The 13,312-nt window shown below is 50.2% G+C and overlaps 1 protein-coding gene, 1 pseudogene and 1 gene segment (V, D, J or C); all 3 read right to left on the bottom strand.

The window, feature by feature from the left end:
- Positions 1-305: 305 nt before the first annotated feature.
- Positions 306-822, bottom strand: LOC115661076. The segment is given in 2 exon segments: positions 306-628; positions 705-822. Coding segments are annotated over 2 exon segments (372 nt in total).
- A 1,560-nt stretch (positions 823-2,382) lies between these two features.
- On the bottom strand, positions 2,383-3,341 carry LOC115661078 (annotated as a pseudogene).
- A 7,018-nt stretch (positions 3,342-10,359) lies between these two features.
- Positions 10,360-11,208, bottom strand: LOC115660724 (pre-B lymphocyte protein 3-like). Its single transcript, XM_030582353.1, has 2 exons — positions 11,105-11,208; positions 10,360-10,835 (listed from the first exon to the last, which is right to left on the bottom strand). Exons 1-2 carry the CDS (start codon positions 11,154-11,156, stop codon positions 10,507-10,509), a joined length of 381 nt encoding a protein of 126 aa, XP_030438213.1. The 5' UTR covers positions 11,157-11,208; the 3' UTR covers positions 10,360-10,506.
- Between the last annotated feature and the right edge of the window lie 2,104 nt (positions 11,209-13,312).

Here is a 13,312-nt window from a genome sequence, read left to right on the forward strand (position 1 = left end):
TGACTGCTGTGGATACAGCACAGCACTGTTCTCAGATAGCCTGACCTTATACACAGTGAGCTGTATTGGGAAACACATGGCCCTTCTGCCAGCGAGCTCCCCCATGTCTGCCCTGGGAAACCAGATTCCCCTAAGCAGCAGAATTTTCTCCATCAATGGAGATTCCACCATTTTCCTTCAAGCAGATAAGCTCTGAGATGTTAGAAAGCAAGTGCCCTGGAGGCATGAGGGAAGTGTGCGGGCAGTTGTGTGTGTGATGCCTTGGGGGTTTTGGTCTCAGTTCCCTGTGAAGCTGTTGTGCAGTGTTACTCGCCACCACTCGATATTAGACAGTAATAACTGGCCTCATCCTCGGCTTCGACTGCAGAGATGGCTAAATAACAGGTGTTAGTGGAGGCCTCTTTGGTAGCGGAGAACCGGTTGGAGGCCGCCAAGGCGAGCCCTTCACTGGATTCATCTTTACAATAGAGCAGGTATCTGGGTGGGTTCCCTGCTTTCTGCTGCAGCCAGCTCACATGGGTGCTACTGATGCTGGTGCCAGCGCTCAAAGTGCAGGACAGTTTAGCAGCGTTTCCTCGAGACACTGACGCCGAGGCCGCCTGGGTCAATACAGCCTTTGTGTAGGGCACTGTCAGAAACCAAGAGACAAGTTAGCAGTGACCAAAGCTGAATTCAGACTGTACTTTATGTGCCTGGTGAATTACCTGCCAGGGAAAGCCCCAGGAGACAGAGAGTTAGAGAAGCCAGGGCCATGGTGCCAGGAGGCGATGGACAATGGAACGGCGAATTCCGATGTTGTACTTGGGTTTCTGTGGCTTTGCACCCCAGTCCAACCCCTGACTTTGTGCAATTCTACAGCAGCTTTTAGAGCCCTGCGGACAGAGGTGGGGCCACCCAATATGCAAATGAGCCTTGAGGGGTGGCGCTATTATTCCACAATCCCACTCCATACCCTGAAGCACAACTAGCACCGCCAGTGCAGCCCAGGGTGCTGCTGAGCCCCGGGATCCTGACTGCAGACCTGAACCACTCACACCCATCACCAGGGTCCCCTTTGGGTAATGCCACAGCTCTTGGTGTTGTGAAAGGGGTCGCAGCACTTAATGCTGATGTTCTACATCAGTAAAGGATACATCAGCGCCCTTGCAGTAACAAAATCACCATGCAGGGCCCTGGTGTGATGAGTTAATCAGGTGACACGTTGGTTTGTGGCCAAAAATTTACTGAAAGAAAATGCCAGGAGGCAAGGTTCAGAACAACTCTTTAATCCCTGATCAGCCGTGCCGGTACCTTATGCACTGTGTATATGTGCAGCACACGAACTGACGGGTAGGGCCCCCTTTCACTACAGCACTTACACACACAACTTTAACTCTGTGCTTAAAATTAAACAAGTGCTTAAATACTTTGCCAAAATGAGGCTTAATTCATTAAGTGCATATTAGTGTGTGAACTACATGTGTCATGCGCATTTTAACGGTTCTAGTTCCAGTTCTGTTTCCATCAGTTCAGTGACTGGGGGAATTGTGGGTATGTCACGTATAGAAATGTGGCTCTCCGTAGCCATCCTTTTCCCTCTCCACTCAGAGAGGAAGCAGACAGCTCTTTCCACTGACGCATCTGGCCATAGGCTCACAGTTCTGTACATGTTTCAAGAGAAAAGATCCAAATGGGCAGGAACAGCACCAAGGCAGCCTCTAAACTGGGCCCCATGCTGGGAAACTTACTAAAACACTGCTAGTGCTGCCTAACGAACAGCTGTTCCCATGGAAATTAATGAGTGCAACTTGCACATTACACAAAGTTTTTATTTTGTATACATAAAAACACCCTTATCCCATTGCTCTAAATAAATCGCCTCAAACTTCCGCTCAAGGATTTCCTTGGCACTATTGAAAAAAGTTCATTAAGAACAAATCACACTACAAAACAAATCATGGTTTCATAACTCTAGAGACTTCTTCCCTTGTGCCTCACATTGGACAAGATTGTCGGTAACGTTATTGGGCCTTCTCCTATGCTGCCCCCTGGTGGTCATTATCTGTTTCTCTCTCTCTCTATACTGTCAATGGCTCACTACAGGTCCCGTGTCACTTGCATGCTTGCAGTGCTGCAGTCCCAGTGTCTTTCATGAGAGTTGTGCACAGACGACTGACTGGTGCATCAGTCCTCTGATGTGTAAGGAGCCTTGTCTGCGTCCCCTGCTAGTCTCTCTAAATGCTCATCTGTTTGTCTGCATCAGTGATTCTGCTCACAGCTTCTTTGTTTGTAATTATTTTAGTCACAGTTCACAAATACTGGCACTGTAAGGGAAACCATGTAACACATTACTATCTGCCAGGACTTCACTCCACAGGATTTTACCATGAAACACAGATCATGCTAATTTACAACAGCACATCGTGTTAGCTTGCACATGGTGGAATGGGAGCAGAGGATACCAGTTCTACAAGGAACTTCCACAAGGGTTCCCTCTCTATCTGCATCTTTAGTGTGTATTTCTGTTTTCTGTGATGGCATCTCTTGGGGTTTCTGTGGTTTGTTCTCTAGAGGCCCCAGGGTACAGAAGGTTTTTGTCTCAGTTCCCTGTCTCAACATATCACTGTGTAAAGCATTGTTGTGCCATGTACCACAATAATAATCAGCATCATCCTCCGCTTGGATCCCCGTGATGGCTAAATAACAAATGTTGCTGGAGGTGTCTGGAAGCAGAGAACCGAGCAGGGACCCCAGAGCCCTGGTGCTTGCTAGATTCATCTTTGTAATACAGCAGATATCTCGGAGGGTTCCCAGCTGTTTGCTGAAACCAGTAAATGTAGTAGCCACTGATGTTCGTTCCGCTACTCATGGTGCAGGAGAATTTGATGGTGCCTCCTGGGGCCACTGACTCTGAGGCAGGCTGAGGCAGGGTTGGCTGCGCACTGGCAACTGTCAGAAACAAAGACCCAAGTGAGCTGTGACCAAACCAGAAGTTAGCGAAGCTCAGTGGCTAGAACAGGTGTCAGGCGGTCAGGACTTTTAGGTCCTGCTCCCTGTCCTTCCAAAGGCTCCTTTGGGATCTTGGAGAAGTCACTTCTGCACCTCCGTTTCCCCTTGGTACACTGGGGATAATAGTCCCTGTGTTTGTAAAGGGCTTGAGGACCCTCAGCTTGAACACAAAAGGACATTTTCAGAAGCAGCTATGTGACTTCGAAGCCCATTGAAAGGCAGAGTCCCACCTGGAGTGTCATCAGCCAGGTGGGGCTGTGTTGGGTATTACAAACCCCTGACCACTCACCTGCCAGGAAAAGCCCCAGGACACAGAGAGTCAGGGTGGACTGGGCCATGGTGCAGGGAAGAAATGGAGGTGGACAGGAAGGAGCCCGATTTGGCAGCTCTGCTTATGCCTCTTTGCTGCTTGAGCCCTGGCTCTGGGCAACCCTCCAGGTACCTTTAAAACCATGAGGGGCAGGACTGAGACTGGCTAGTATGCAAATGAACCCCCAGGGGTGGGGCTCTGTAAGGCTATTGGATACACTGATCTTTGGTTATTCCCATTACATCTTGCAACGCAAATCAGCCGTCTGGCCCCGTGTGAAGACTTGATCCCACATCTTTCCCCTGGGTCACAGAGTCTCCCTGTTGCACCTGCCCCAGTTACATAAAGGTCAGAAACGTCCCACTTGAACATTCAAATGCAGAGAAGGGATAACGGCAGTACAGATGGTAACTGAAATGCTGCACAGTTGTTGTACCGTTTGTATTACAGCAGCACGACCGCCTTGTCTAGAATCACAGCGTATAGAAAACCGGGAATGAAAAGAGAGGAGGAGTAAAGAGAACTGGAACGACTCGGACTGAGTCTCTCAGTGGCCAGAGTTCATGTGTGCTTACAGGTAAGAATTGTCACATGGCATCATTGCACCATGGGAACATCCAAAAGGAACCAGAGACATGCCTTCTACAAGCCTCCACCCAAACACACACCCCAGTGTGGCTGGAGAAGGAGCAGGGACAGGGCAACAAAGGGGACAAACATGAAGAGAGAGTTTCTCATGCAATGAGAGCTGCACTGTAGAGAGATAAATTCTCTATAAACCCCTCACTGGTGTGTCAGCAAAAACACTTGGGCACTTCTGGACCCCTGCTACTAATTCTAACACTTGCACACACTCTTTAAATAGCTTCAAACCTGCATGAAGGTAAGGGTTAGTTTGGGACCTACAAAGCCTATTGTCGTGCACACAGACACAGACACACACAAAGACATGGAAGTGAAGATTCTCCTCTGTAAAGCATTATAACATGTTGTGACAGAATATACCCCTGTGTCCACTAATGGAATAATCTTTGTACAAAGTGTGTCTTGGGAGGTATCTCTTAAAACCTCATAATCTGCTGGTCATTATTGTCCTGGTAAAATGTGTGTGGCAACATTGTATGTAAAGTTAGAAAGTTCCACTGTATGGTGTTATTAACACATGTTCCAAGTCTGGGGAGTGACCAAACCAATTCCTCAGAGATAAAGGGCAAGCTCACACCTCAAGCCAAGTGTAAACAAGACCAACGGGCCATTACCTGTTCACTGGCTATTCATTGGCAGGAAAAAGAAAATGGGTGAAAAATCTACATCTTAGCAAAGAAAGAGCGTGGAGTTCCTGTCCACACAATCTGCCTGTTGCCATGCTCCAGGCTGAGGGTGCTTCTCAAAGAGAGAAGAGGACTATACAAAGAAAGGGGAGACACCCAAAACACCCTGTCCTCCTCTCTCTCTGCCCATCAATTCACTGCCCCAGAAGGAACAACGGGAGCAGTGATTCAACTGGGGAAGGTTCCTGGCCTGGGAAGTGAGGCCACTAAGAGTCTGTTGAGAGCCAGAGATGAGAAAACTTTGTTTTGCATTTAACATAGTTATTGAGTTAGATACTAACTGTGTTTCATCTTTATTTTCCATGCAACCATTTCTCATTTTTATGCCTCATTACTTAGACTCCCTTCAAATCTCTCTCTTTGTAGTTAATAAACTTGTTTTATTGTTGTATCTACTCTAGTGTGTTTGAATTGAAGTGCTTGGGAAACTCCATGGAAGATAATAACATGTGTGCATATCATCAAATATAATGACGGACTTTATGGAAGCTTGTGATGCCCAGGAGAGGGCTGAGCAGTGCAGGACATACATTCCTAGGGGGAAATCAGGGACTGGGAGTGTGTTGGGGTCACCCTGCAGTATAATTCAGGCTGGTAAGAGCCTAGGTGTGGCTGGCTGGCTGGCTGCAGCGCACACAGAGACACACTGGGAGTGACCTACATGCCGGAGGCTGTTTGTGAGCAATCTAGGCTGGAGGCTACAGTAGCCAGGCATTGTACAGGGCACCCCAGGTTGAGGGCAGAAGTGAAACAGCTGCTGGGTAGTCTGGACATTACCCTGAGCATGTCACAGATGTATGGATGATAAGTGCTATATTAGTATTACAGGATTCTCAGTTTTCTTCAGTTTATCCCAGCCTTAGCAGTCGTGTTTTTGGCTCTTCACCACCTGTGGAGTCTCTGCCCACCTGCATCTCCCACCAAAGGAGAGAGGCGGTTTCTGCTCAGGCAAGAGCAGCAGGTAAATTCTGTTCCCGGCTGCCCCTCTCAGGCCTTAGAACTGCCTTGGCCATGCTGCAGTCAGTGCAAAGGATTCTGGGTGTGTCTGGGAGCTAAATGTGCCCCCCATGCAACAACGCTGGAACCAGGGCACCCGTCTGGAGGGAGGCTGACGCAGAGCTGGGAGGGGTGATGGGACGAAGGGAGCAGGAAGGGGCTGGTAGGGGCTGACTCTCCTTGTTGCCTAGGTGCCCTGCACCAGGGGACATTTTAGGCCATATGTTATAGGGGCTTCCCTGAGCCTCCCTTCCAATCCACCCCAGCCCTGTCAAGGCCATTGACCTGCAGTAGCTGTACTCTGCTGCCATCCACTTGGCAGTGATGTCTCCGTGCCCTGTGGGGCTCCCTCACACGTTTCGCAGAGGAAACCAATAGACCCGTGAGCAGTGACCAGGCCTGAATTCACAGGGTATTTCAGTGCATGAGGAGCTGTGAGGGGAGCAGGAGCCAACACCCCCTGTGTAAGAAGCAGGCTGGTGCTCAGAGCAGGAGCAACCTTGTCGCAGGGCTGCAGTAGAGTAAGAAGGTTTTGTCTCACTTCCCCATAGGATGGCAGCTCTGTGCAAGCACTCCCAGTGCATGTAACACAGTAATAGACGGCATCATCCTCTGCCTGGGCCCCAGTGATGGTTAAATAGCCAATCTTGTCGGAGCCAGAGCGAGACCCAGAGAACCGGCTGAGGACTCCCGAGCCCAGGCCTTTCCTAGATTCAGTGAAAAAATACAGCAGGTATCTGGGGAGGCTGCCCGGTCTCTGCTGTATCCAAACAACATGGTTACCACTGATGGTGTAAGTGCCCTCTAGCGTGCAGGGGAGCTGGACATTCCCCCCGGGAGACACGAACTCGGAGGGCGGCTGAGTCACCTGAGCATAGCAACCTGCAGAAAGCAAAGAGCAGGGGGGTGAGCACCGCTATTACTGCCATGTTTTCGGCTGACCTCGGTTTCCAGGTGTGGTCAGACGTCAATCTTCTGTAGACCTTACCCTGTCAGGAGAAGCCCCAGGAGACAGAGAGGCAGAGTGGGCTGGGCCATGGTGCAGGGAGATGGGGAGAGGTCACAGGAGCTGAGTTTCTGCTGGTTTGCAGCCTGTTCCCTGTGTTCATGAAACCTTGTAGCAGCCTTTAGAGCCCTTATGGGCAGCTGCATATGCAAATGAGCCCTCCAGGGTCAAAATGGGGCAGCCCAGTATGCAAATGAGACTCAGGGGTGGAGGTCAGACATTGTTCTCTTTTCATGATCCAGATGCCTCAGTTCTCAGACCTGCCACCCCGGGTCAGACCAAGGCTCCAGCCACTCCGGTTTCCTGGCTCCAGAAGTGGCCAGAGTAAGGAGTTCCACCCCCTTAATGAACATATGCAACGATCCTGATGGCCTTTTGCTCTGGATGTGTCCCTGGGAACAGGTCAAGCCTCCCCCTGAGTGTGTGGGGCACTCAGCAGGATAAGTATCTGGGTACAGCTCACTTAACCATTTCACAACTACTGGTGCACTTCTGTCCCTCCTGTTCTCTGTCTGCAGCACATACCGAGGGCTGGAATACTTTGGTCTATTTTGGTCGTTGGGTTGTGTGTGTGAGTGCTGGGTGGTGATAGTGGCCTGTGTTGTACAGGAAGTCAGGCTAGATGATCTGATGGTCCCTTCTGGCCCTTCTGAATCTAAGTGGAAGTGAATGACAATGACAGGGTAGACAACAGAAGGCACGTTGTAGAGAAGGTTCATAGATTCCAAGGCCAGAAGGGACCATTGTGACCATTAGTCTGATCTCCTGTAGATCTCAGGCCACAGAACTTCCCCACAGTAATTCGTAGAGCAGAGCTTTTAGTAAAACATCCCTGATGGAGACTCCACCACGAAGCTGGGTAAATTGTTCCAGTGGTTAATTACTCTCACCTTAAAAATTTACACCCTTTTTCCAGTCTGAATTTGTCAAGCTTCAGCTTCCAGTCAATGGATCCTCTTTTTCTTTTGCTAGCCCATTATTATATATTTGTTCCCTGTGTATATACTTATAGACTGTAGTTGTCACCCCTTAACTGGCTCATTTTGGTAAGCTGAATCTACTGAGCTGCATGAGTCTGTCACTGTGAGGCAGGTTTTCTAATCCGTTAATCATTCTCATTGCTGAACCCTTTTCAATTTATGAACAGCCTTCTTGAATTGTAGGCACCAGAGCTGGACACAGGATTCCAGCAGTGCCAGATACAGAGGTGAAATAACCGCTCTACTCCAATGCAAGATTTCCCTGTTTTTGCATCACAGGTTGTATTAGCTGTTTTGGCCACAGCATCACACTGGGCTCTTATGTTCAGTTGAGACACTACTTCAGGCAAGGGTTTAGCCTGGAAAGAGTTAAATTAAGATTCTAGAAACCTTATTACACCTTTTGTTTTGTCTATAACCATTTCTGTTTGCATTAGTATCCTTACCCACTAACCCATAAATCTTAGCCTTTGATAACAGATGTGCTATAGCTGTCACTATGCAGCAATCTCAGTGCTGCAAGGTTATAACGGAGTTGATCCTCTGCTGACTCAAAGAAGCTAGTGTGTCCACTGGCCCCTTGGGGACAGCAAGCCTGGTAAAGTCTGGGAGTGTCCAGTGACAGGGGCTGGACACTGCCGGGAGCGCTCCACGGATCTGGGGGTTGGTATGCGCCTATCAATGCCTGCACAGAGCCAGCAAGGCCTGTCCGGGCCTGGGAGAGAGTGCTGTGTTGCTAGAGGTTGTTGGTTTCAGGCAGCTGAGCTACAGCCGGCACAAACAAGACCATTTCACACTAAGGACAGGTAGTGGTGAGATGCCTCACAATCCCGGGTGCCCCTGGGAAGCGTCACAGTAACCAGACAGTCTTATATTAAAACCAGCATCGTCAGTAAAAGAGCACTAACTCTGAGATGTGTCTGGACCGATGGCAGTGAAGCATCCAGCTGCAGTTTAGAAAAAATAACAATTGGGAGAGGTTAAAGAGAGTATGTTCCAAGCGTCCCAAAGAACACCACACTGCACAGGATACAGGTCATACAGCTAATTATTAGCATTTATTGTTTGTATTGCAAAATCTCATAAAAGCCTCAACCAGGATCCAGCCCCCATCACACTGGGTGTTCTGCATAGCAAGTGACACGCAAGGGAGAAGTGTCACATCATCAAACATTGCTGGACATGCCCTAAGGGCAGGACGCAGTTAGCTAGATAACACTGACAGCTGAGTCACCCTCTGTGGGTGTCCCATACACCAAAACCCTCCAGTGTACAATGCTAGAGCGAAGAATGTATTACAGCAAAGTAAGGACCCAAAAGCACAGGCAGAGATCTGAAAATCAGCCCCTGGGATTGTTAAACAGGCTCATTTTGGCCCCAAACCTGCACTCACTTAAACACAGGCAAAACTCTCGTCTCCTGAGCAGCCCCATGACCGTTAATTCTGGGTTTCGTTGGTCCAATAAAAGGAGTCTTTCAGGGGGCTGTTTTTCTCTGGTTTGGACTTGGGAATACATTGACTGGAATGCCCCATGCTCAGCAATTGTGGTGGTGCTCAGAGTTCGCTAATCACCCATTCCCCCTGGTACACACCAGAGAGAGCGGCTGTTCCCAAAGATTGGCAGACAACTCCGCTGAGGGCTGCAGGGCCAGGCCGACTGTGATGGAATGTTATCATTAATGTTTATTATTTACCCAGCACCAGAGCATGCATGGCACACGCTCCCCCTGCCCAGCCACGCTAACAATCTGTCTGAATTTCTCAGCTGCTGTGTTGGCGATGGCTGAACTCAACTCACCGAGCTCTTCATTCTTTACTCTGGGTCCTGTGAGTCTGAGCTAAGGACTGGTGGTTCTACACCCCTCTTCCCGCCCCCAACACCATGTGCATGCTGCTGGCTGGTGGCCACGGTTTCATGGTGATGTGCTGCCACCATCTTAGGGAAAAGCTCCCACCAAATTCTCTCTCTCAGCCCCTATGGGCTAATGGCCTTGAAGGGAGCAGGGATGAGAGACCAGGAATCTATTTGTCTTCCCATTTAAACAAAAACGCTTCCTCAGAACCTCAGGGCTAAGAAAGAAGGCATCAGCAGCTGACAAACACTAATGCTGAGTGTACATCAGAGAAACCCTGAGACTAGGGTGACCAGATGTCCCGATTTTATAGGGACAGTCCCAATATTTGGGGCTTTTCCTTATATAGGTGCCTATTACCCCCCACACTCTGTCCCAATTTTTCATACTTGCTATCTGGTCACCCTACCCGAGACTGCTCTAACTTACACCAGGCACTGGGCAGGGCCCTGAATGGGCCCTGAATACAGGAAGTGCACAGGTAGCTTAAAGGGACTGTCTCTCTCCACCACCAGCAGCATCCTTTGTTCCTGCCCCAAGCCCAGAAGCAGAGAAAGTGAGAACCAGGCCTGCTGTATGTAGGAAAGGCAAATAACATACTCCTGAACATCAGAACTAGTGCTTTAGAAATCCGGCTTTTGTGTCAAGCTGTATTGGCTGCCCCACATGCAGCTGATGGGGATCTGAGCACATAGACAGCAGCCTGTGGGCAAGAAAGGCCAACTCAGTTAGGTAGGGTCTCTGTGCAGTGAGAGCTGCAGGTGCCCAGCACCTGGCAGGATTTGGCCCTGCGTGTCTCCTAGCATTCTGTGCTCCACCAGGTGACATCCGTCAAATAGGAAGCCACCATCAGTCACAGCTCTCTGAGTATAACTGACTGGGGGGGGGGGCGCTCACCTCTAGGCTAATTCAAGAGTGGAGAACAAGCGTCGTTTCTTTTTTCCGTTCCTTATAGGGCTGCGGTTCCCTCAGCACGGGGCTCTGCAACCTGGGGCTCATCAGAGTCCCCCGGGGCCCAGCACAGGTTTCGGTTCCACATTTCTAGAGATAGTAGATGGGATATGAGACCGAGCAGTAATAGTCAGCGTGGTCCTCAGCCTGGACCCCGGCGATGGTCAGAACGCAGGCGTTGCTGGCGAGGTCTTTGGACGCAGAGAAGCGGTCCGGAATTTCGGAAGGCTTGTCCTTGTCCACCTCCGAGTTGTAATACAGCAGGTACCTCGGAGGGCTGCCAGGTCTCTGCTGGTACCAGGCGACCCCGAACTCCCGGATGTTGTAACCAGGATTCAGGGCACAAGAGAGTTTCACCGTTTGTCCCGGTAACACTAAAATGGAGGCTGGCTGAGTCAGCACCGGTTGCGCCCTGGAAACTGAATGAAACAAGGGCGCAATTACTGATGGAATGTGCCGATCCCACCCCCAGTGGCTGAACTGTGACATTATGCTCTCTGGCATTGCCTCTGCACCAGCCACAAGTTAACCTCTCGCGGGCCACACCTCCAGCAGCCCGTCTGACAATTCCTGCCTGCTCCGCCCGTCCCTGTCTGCAGCGCAGCGATAGCTCAGCACAGGATCCTTGCCCTTCGGTTCCTCCCTCTGCAGAACTCCCTGATCACCTCTGCCTCCCACGAGAACGTACCTGGCACCAAAACCCCTGGGAGGAGGAGGAGAGCCAGGAGGCGCAGCACCATGGTGAAGGCCTTGGAGGAAGCCAGAGGAAAAGGAATCGGCAGCTGCTGTGCAGCTGGGCCCCTGGCTTTGTGCAAACGTGCAGCAACTTTAGAGCCCTGGGGTGCCAGGCAAGCCAGGTGGTCTATGCAAATGAGCCCTGGGACTCAGAGACTCCATCAGCTGATCAGGTGACTCTCTGCTGCTCTCTGTACTATTCAGCCACAAGGCCAAAACTATGAGGACAAAGCTTCAGCCACCACCACAGGGAAGAATGGATTCAGGGCTGACACCCCGGCTGTATTTTGAGTTATGGCATTTGCTGTGGAATCCAGCCTTCTCCTCTTGTCTTTCCCTCTCCCCCTTGCAGGTGCCATGAGTATGAGACATGGAGCCTGTTTCTATTCCAGGTCTGGCCTCCTGAGTGCCCCTAGGTAGCTCATGTCCTCTCTCTGGGTCTCCGTTTCCCCATTTATAAAGCAAGGATAATAAACACCCATCTCCCCCACAAGAGCTGGGAGGCTGAACTCATCCTTATTTAAGAAATGCTCAGATGGAAAGTGCTACTGGAGGAGAATCTAAGACCGGGCTCCTTTCTGGGCAGAGCAAGCCGCTTTCTTTCAGAGAACTGGAGATCCATCCAGAGCTGGGCCCTGCGCTAGGTGTCAAAGTGCAGGACCCTTTCTCCAGGCTGCTGTCTAGTCACAGACACTAACCACAGATGGACCCTGGGGCTGTTCCTGAGACTAAATCACTGTGACAAGAGCTACTGTTGCTCTGATGTGGAAGACAGGAGCAACCCGTCCTGCCTTCTACCTGGACGCCGGCACTGGAGCAGCCCTGCTGCAAGTGTATGTGGAACTAGAGGATCGGTCTAGGAACCTGGTCTCTCTGCTATGGCTGCTGCTGTAATAATAGCAGCACAGAAATATACCTAGGGGCACACCCAGGCCTTCACTGAGTCCTTCTGGATGTGCTGGAGACAGTGACATGGAGAGTGTCTGCGGGAAATGGAACAGGAGGAGAAAAGGCGCTGCCAACTTCACACATGATAAGACACATCCCCAGGCACATCATGCCCAGAGGGGAAATCCTGCATCCTACGTGTTACAGACACCACCAGGAGAGGCCCAGAGAAAGACACCACAGGGACATTCCGCAGCAGTCAAAGGCCAAAGTCTCCCATCTCCAACAGGTTTTAGAGTGACATGGGAGATTATTAGGCAAATTAGGTCTATCCCCCTCAGACCTTATTGGACAGGTCCATCAATACTGGAATGCTCACTATGGTAATTCAGAGGATTGACCTGTAGCTTCATGTAATGATTTAAAGGCCACAGCTCAATTATCAGTGACGCACTCTCCGCACTTGCAGGGTAAGGAACTGGATAGAAATCACTTGGCTTGCAAATCTTTTAAACAGAAGCCTCAGCAGACAGCATGCCAACCAGCCAGGGGTCTGGATGTAGAGGGAAAGAAGGTTTGATAGAGGGCGGGACCAAACAAGCTTAGCTGGGGATGAATAGCCCATGGAGTATGGGAGAAGATTCTGATGGACATTCATGTGGAAGAACAGAGGGAGGAGAGATTTTCACAGGTCTGGAGGTTCGGATAAGCACCATATTTAAAATTGAATCATCCAGCATTTGAGGGTCACTCGTCACTACTGCCAAGGAGATGTGATCTAGTTGACGCATGCCACACCGTTCAGCACAGTCAGCAGTTCCCTCAGGAGACACCAAGGCTGAAATAGCAGCATGTGCGGTAGGTCAGGATTGGGATGCGTTGGTGCAGTTGCGTGGAGGACGTGTGCACAGGACCTGCCCATGTGAAGGGCACGTGGAAATGAGCAATGGGCAATAATGCCAGGAGTCAGTGAAGAGTAGAAATGGGTCGTGGCTGGAAGGGAGGCTCAGCTCCATTTGCTGATATGATTGAATCAAATCCCACCCTTGACCTCAAACGAACGGCAGTGGGAGATCGCAGTGCTGGGACACCTGCGGAGGGTGTCATTGGGGAAGGGAATGGAGGGATTTCCAAGCCTGTAACAGTGATTCAGAGAAAGAGAAGAGAGAGCAAAATATACTGGATGGTGAAACAAGATGAGACGCAGAGAGATGCCATTGCTGGTCATGGCTGAGGGGCTGAGCACTGTCCTTCACAGCATGTGCTATGAAGC

Source organism: Gopherus evgoodei, chromosome 13 (genome assembly GCF_007399415.2).
Source record: "Gopherus evgoodei ecotype Sinaloan lineage chromosome 13, rGopEvg1_v1.p, whole genome shotgun sequence".
Classification (NCBI taxonomy): Eukaryota; Metazoa; Chordata; order Testudines; family Testudinidae; genus Gopherus; species Gopherus evgoodei.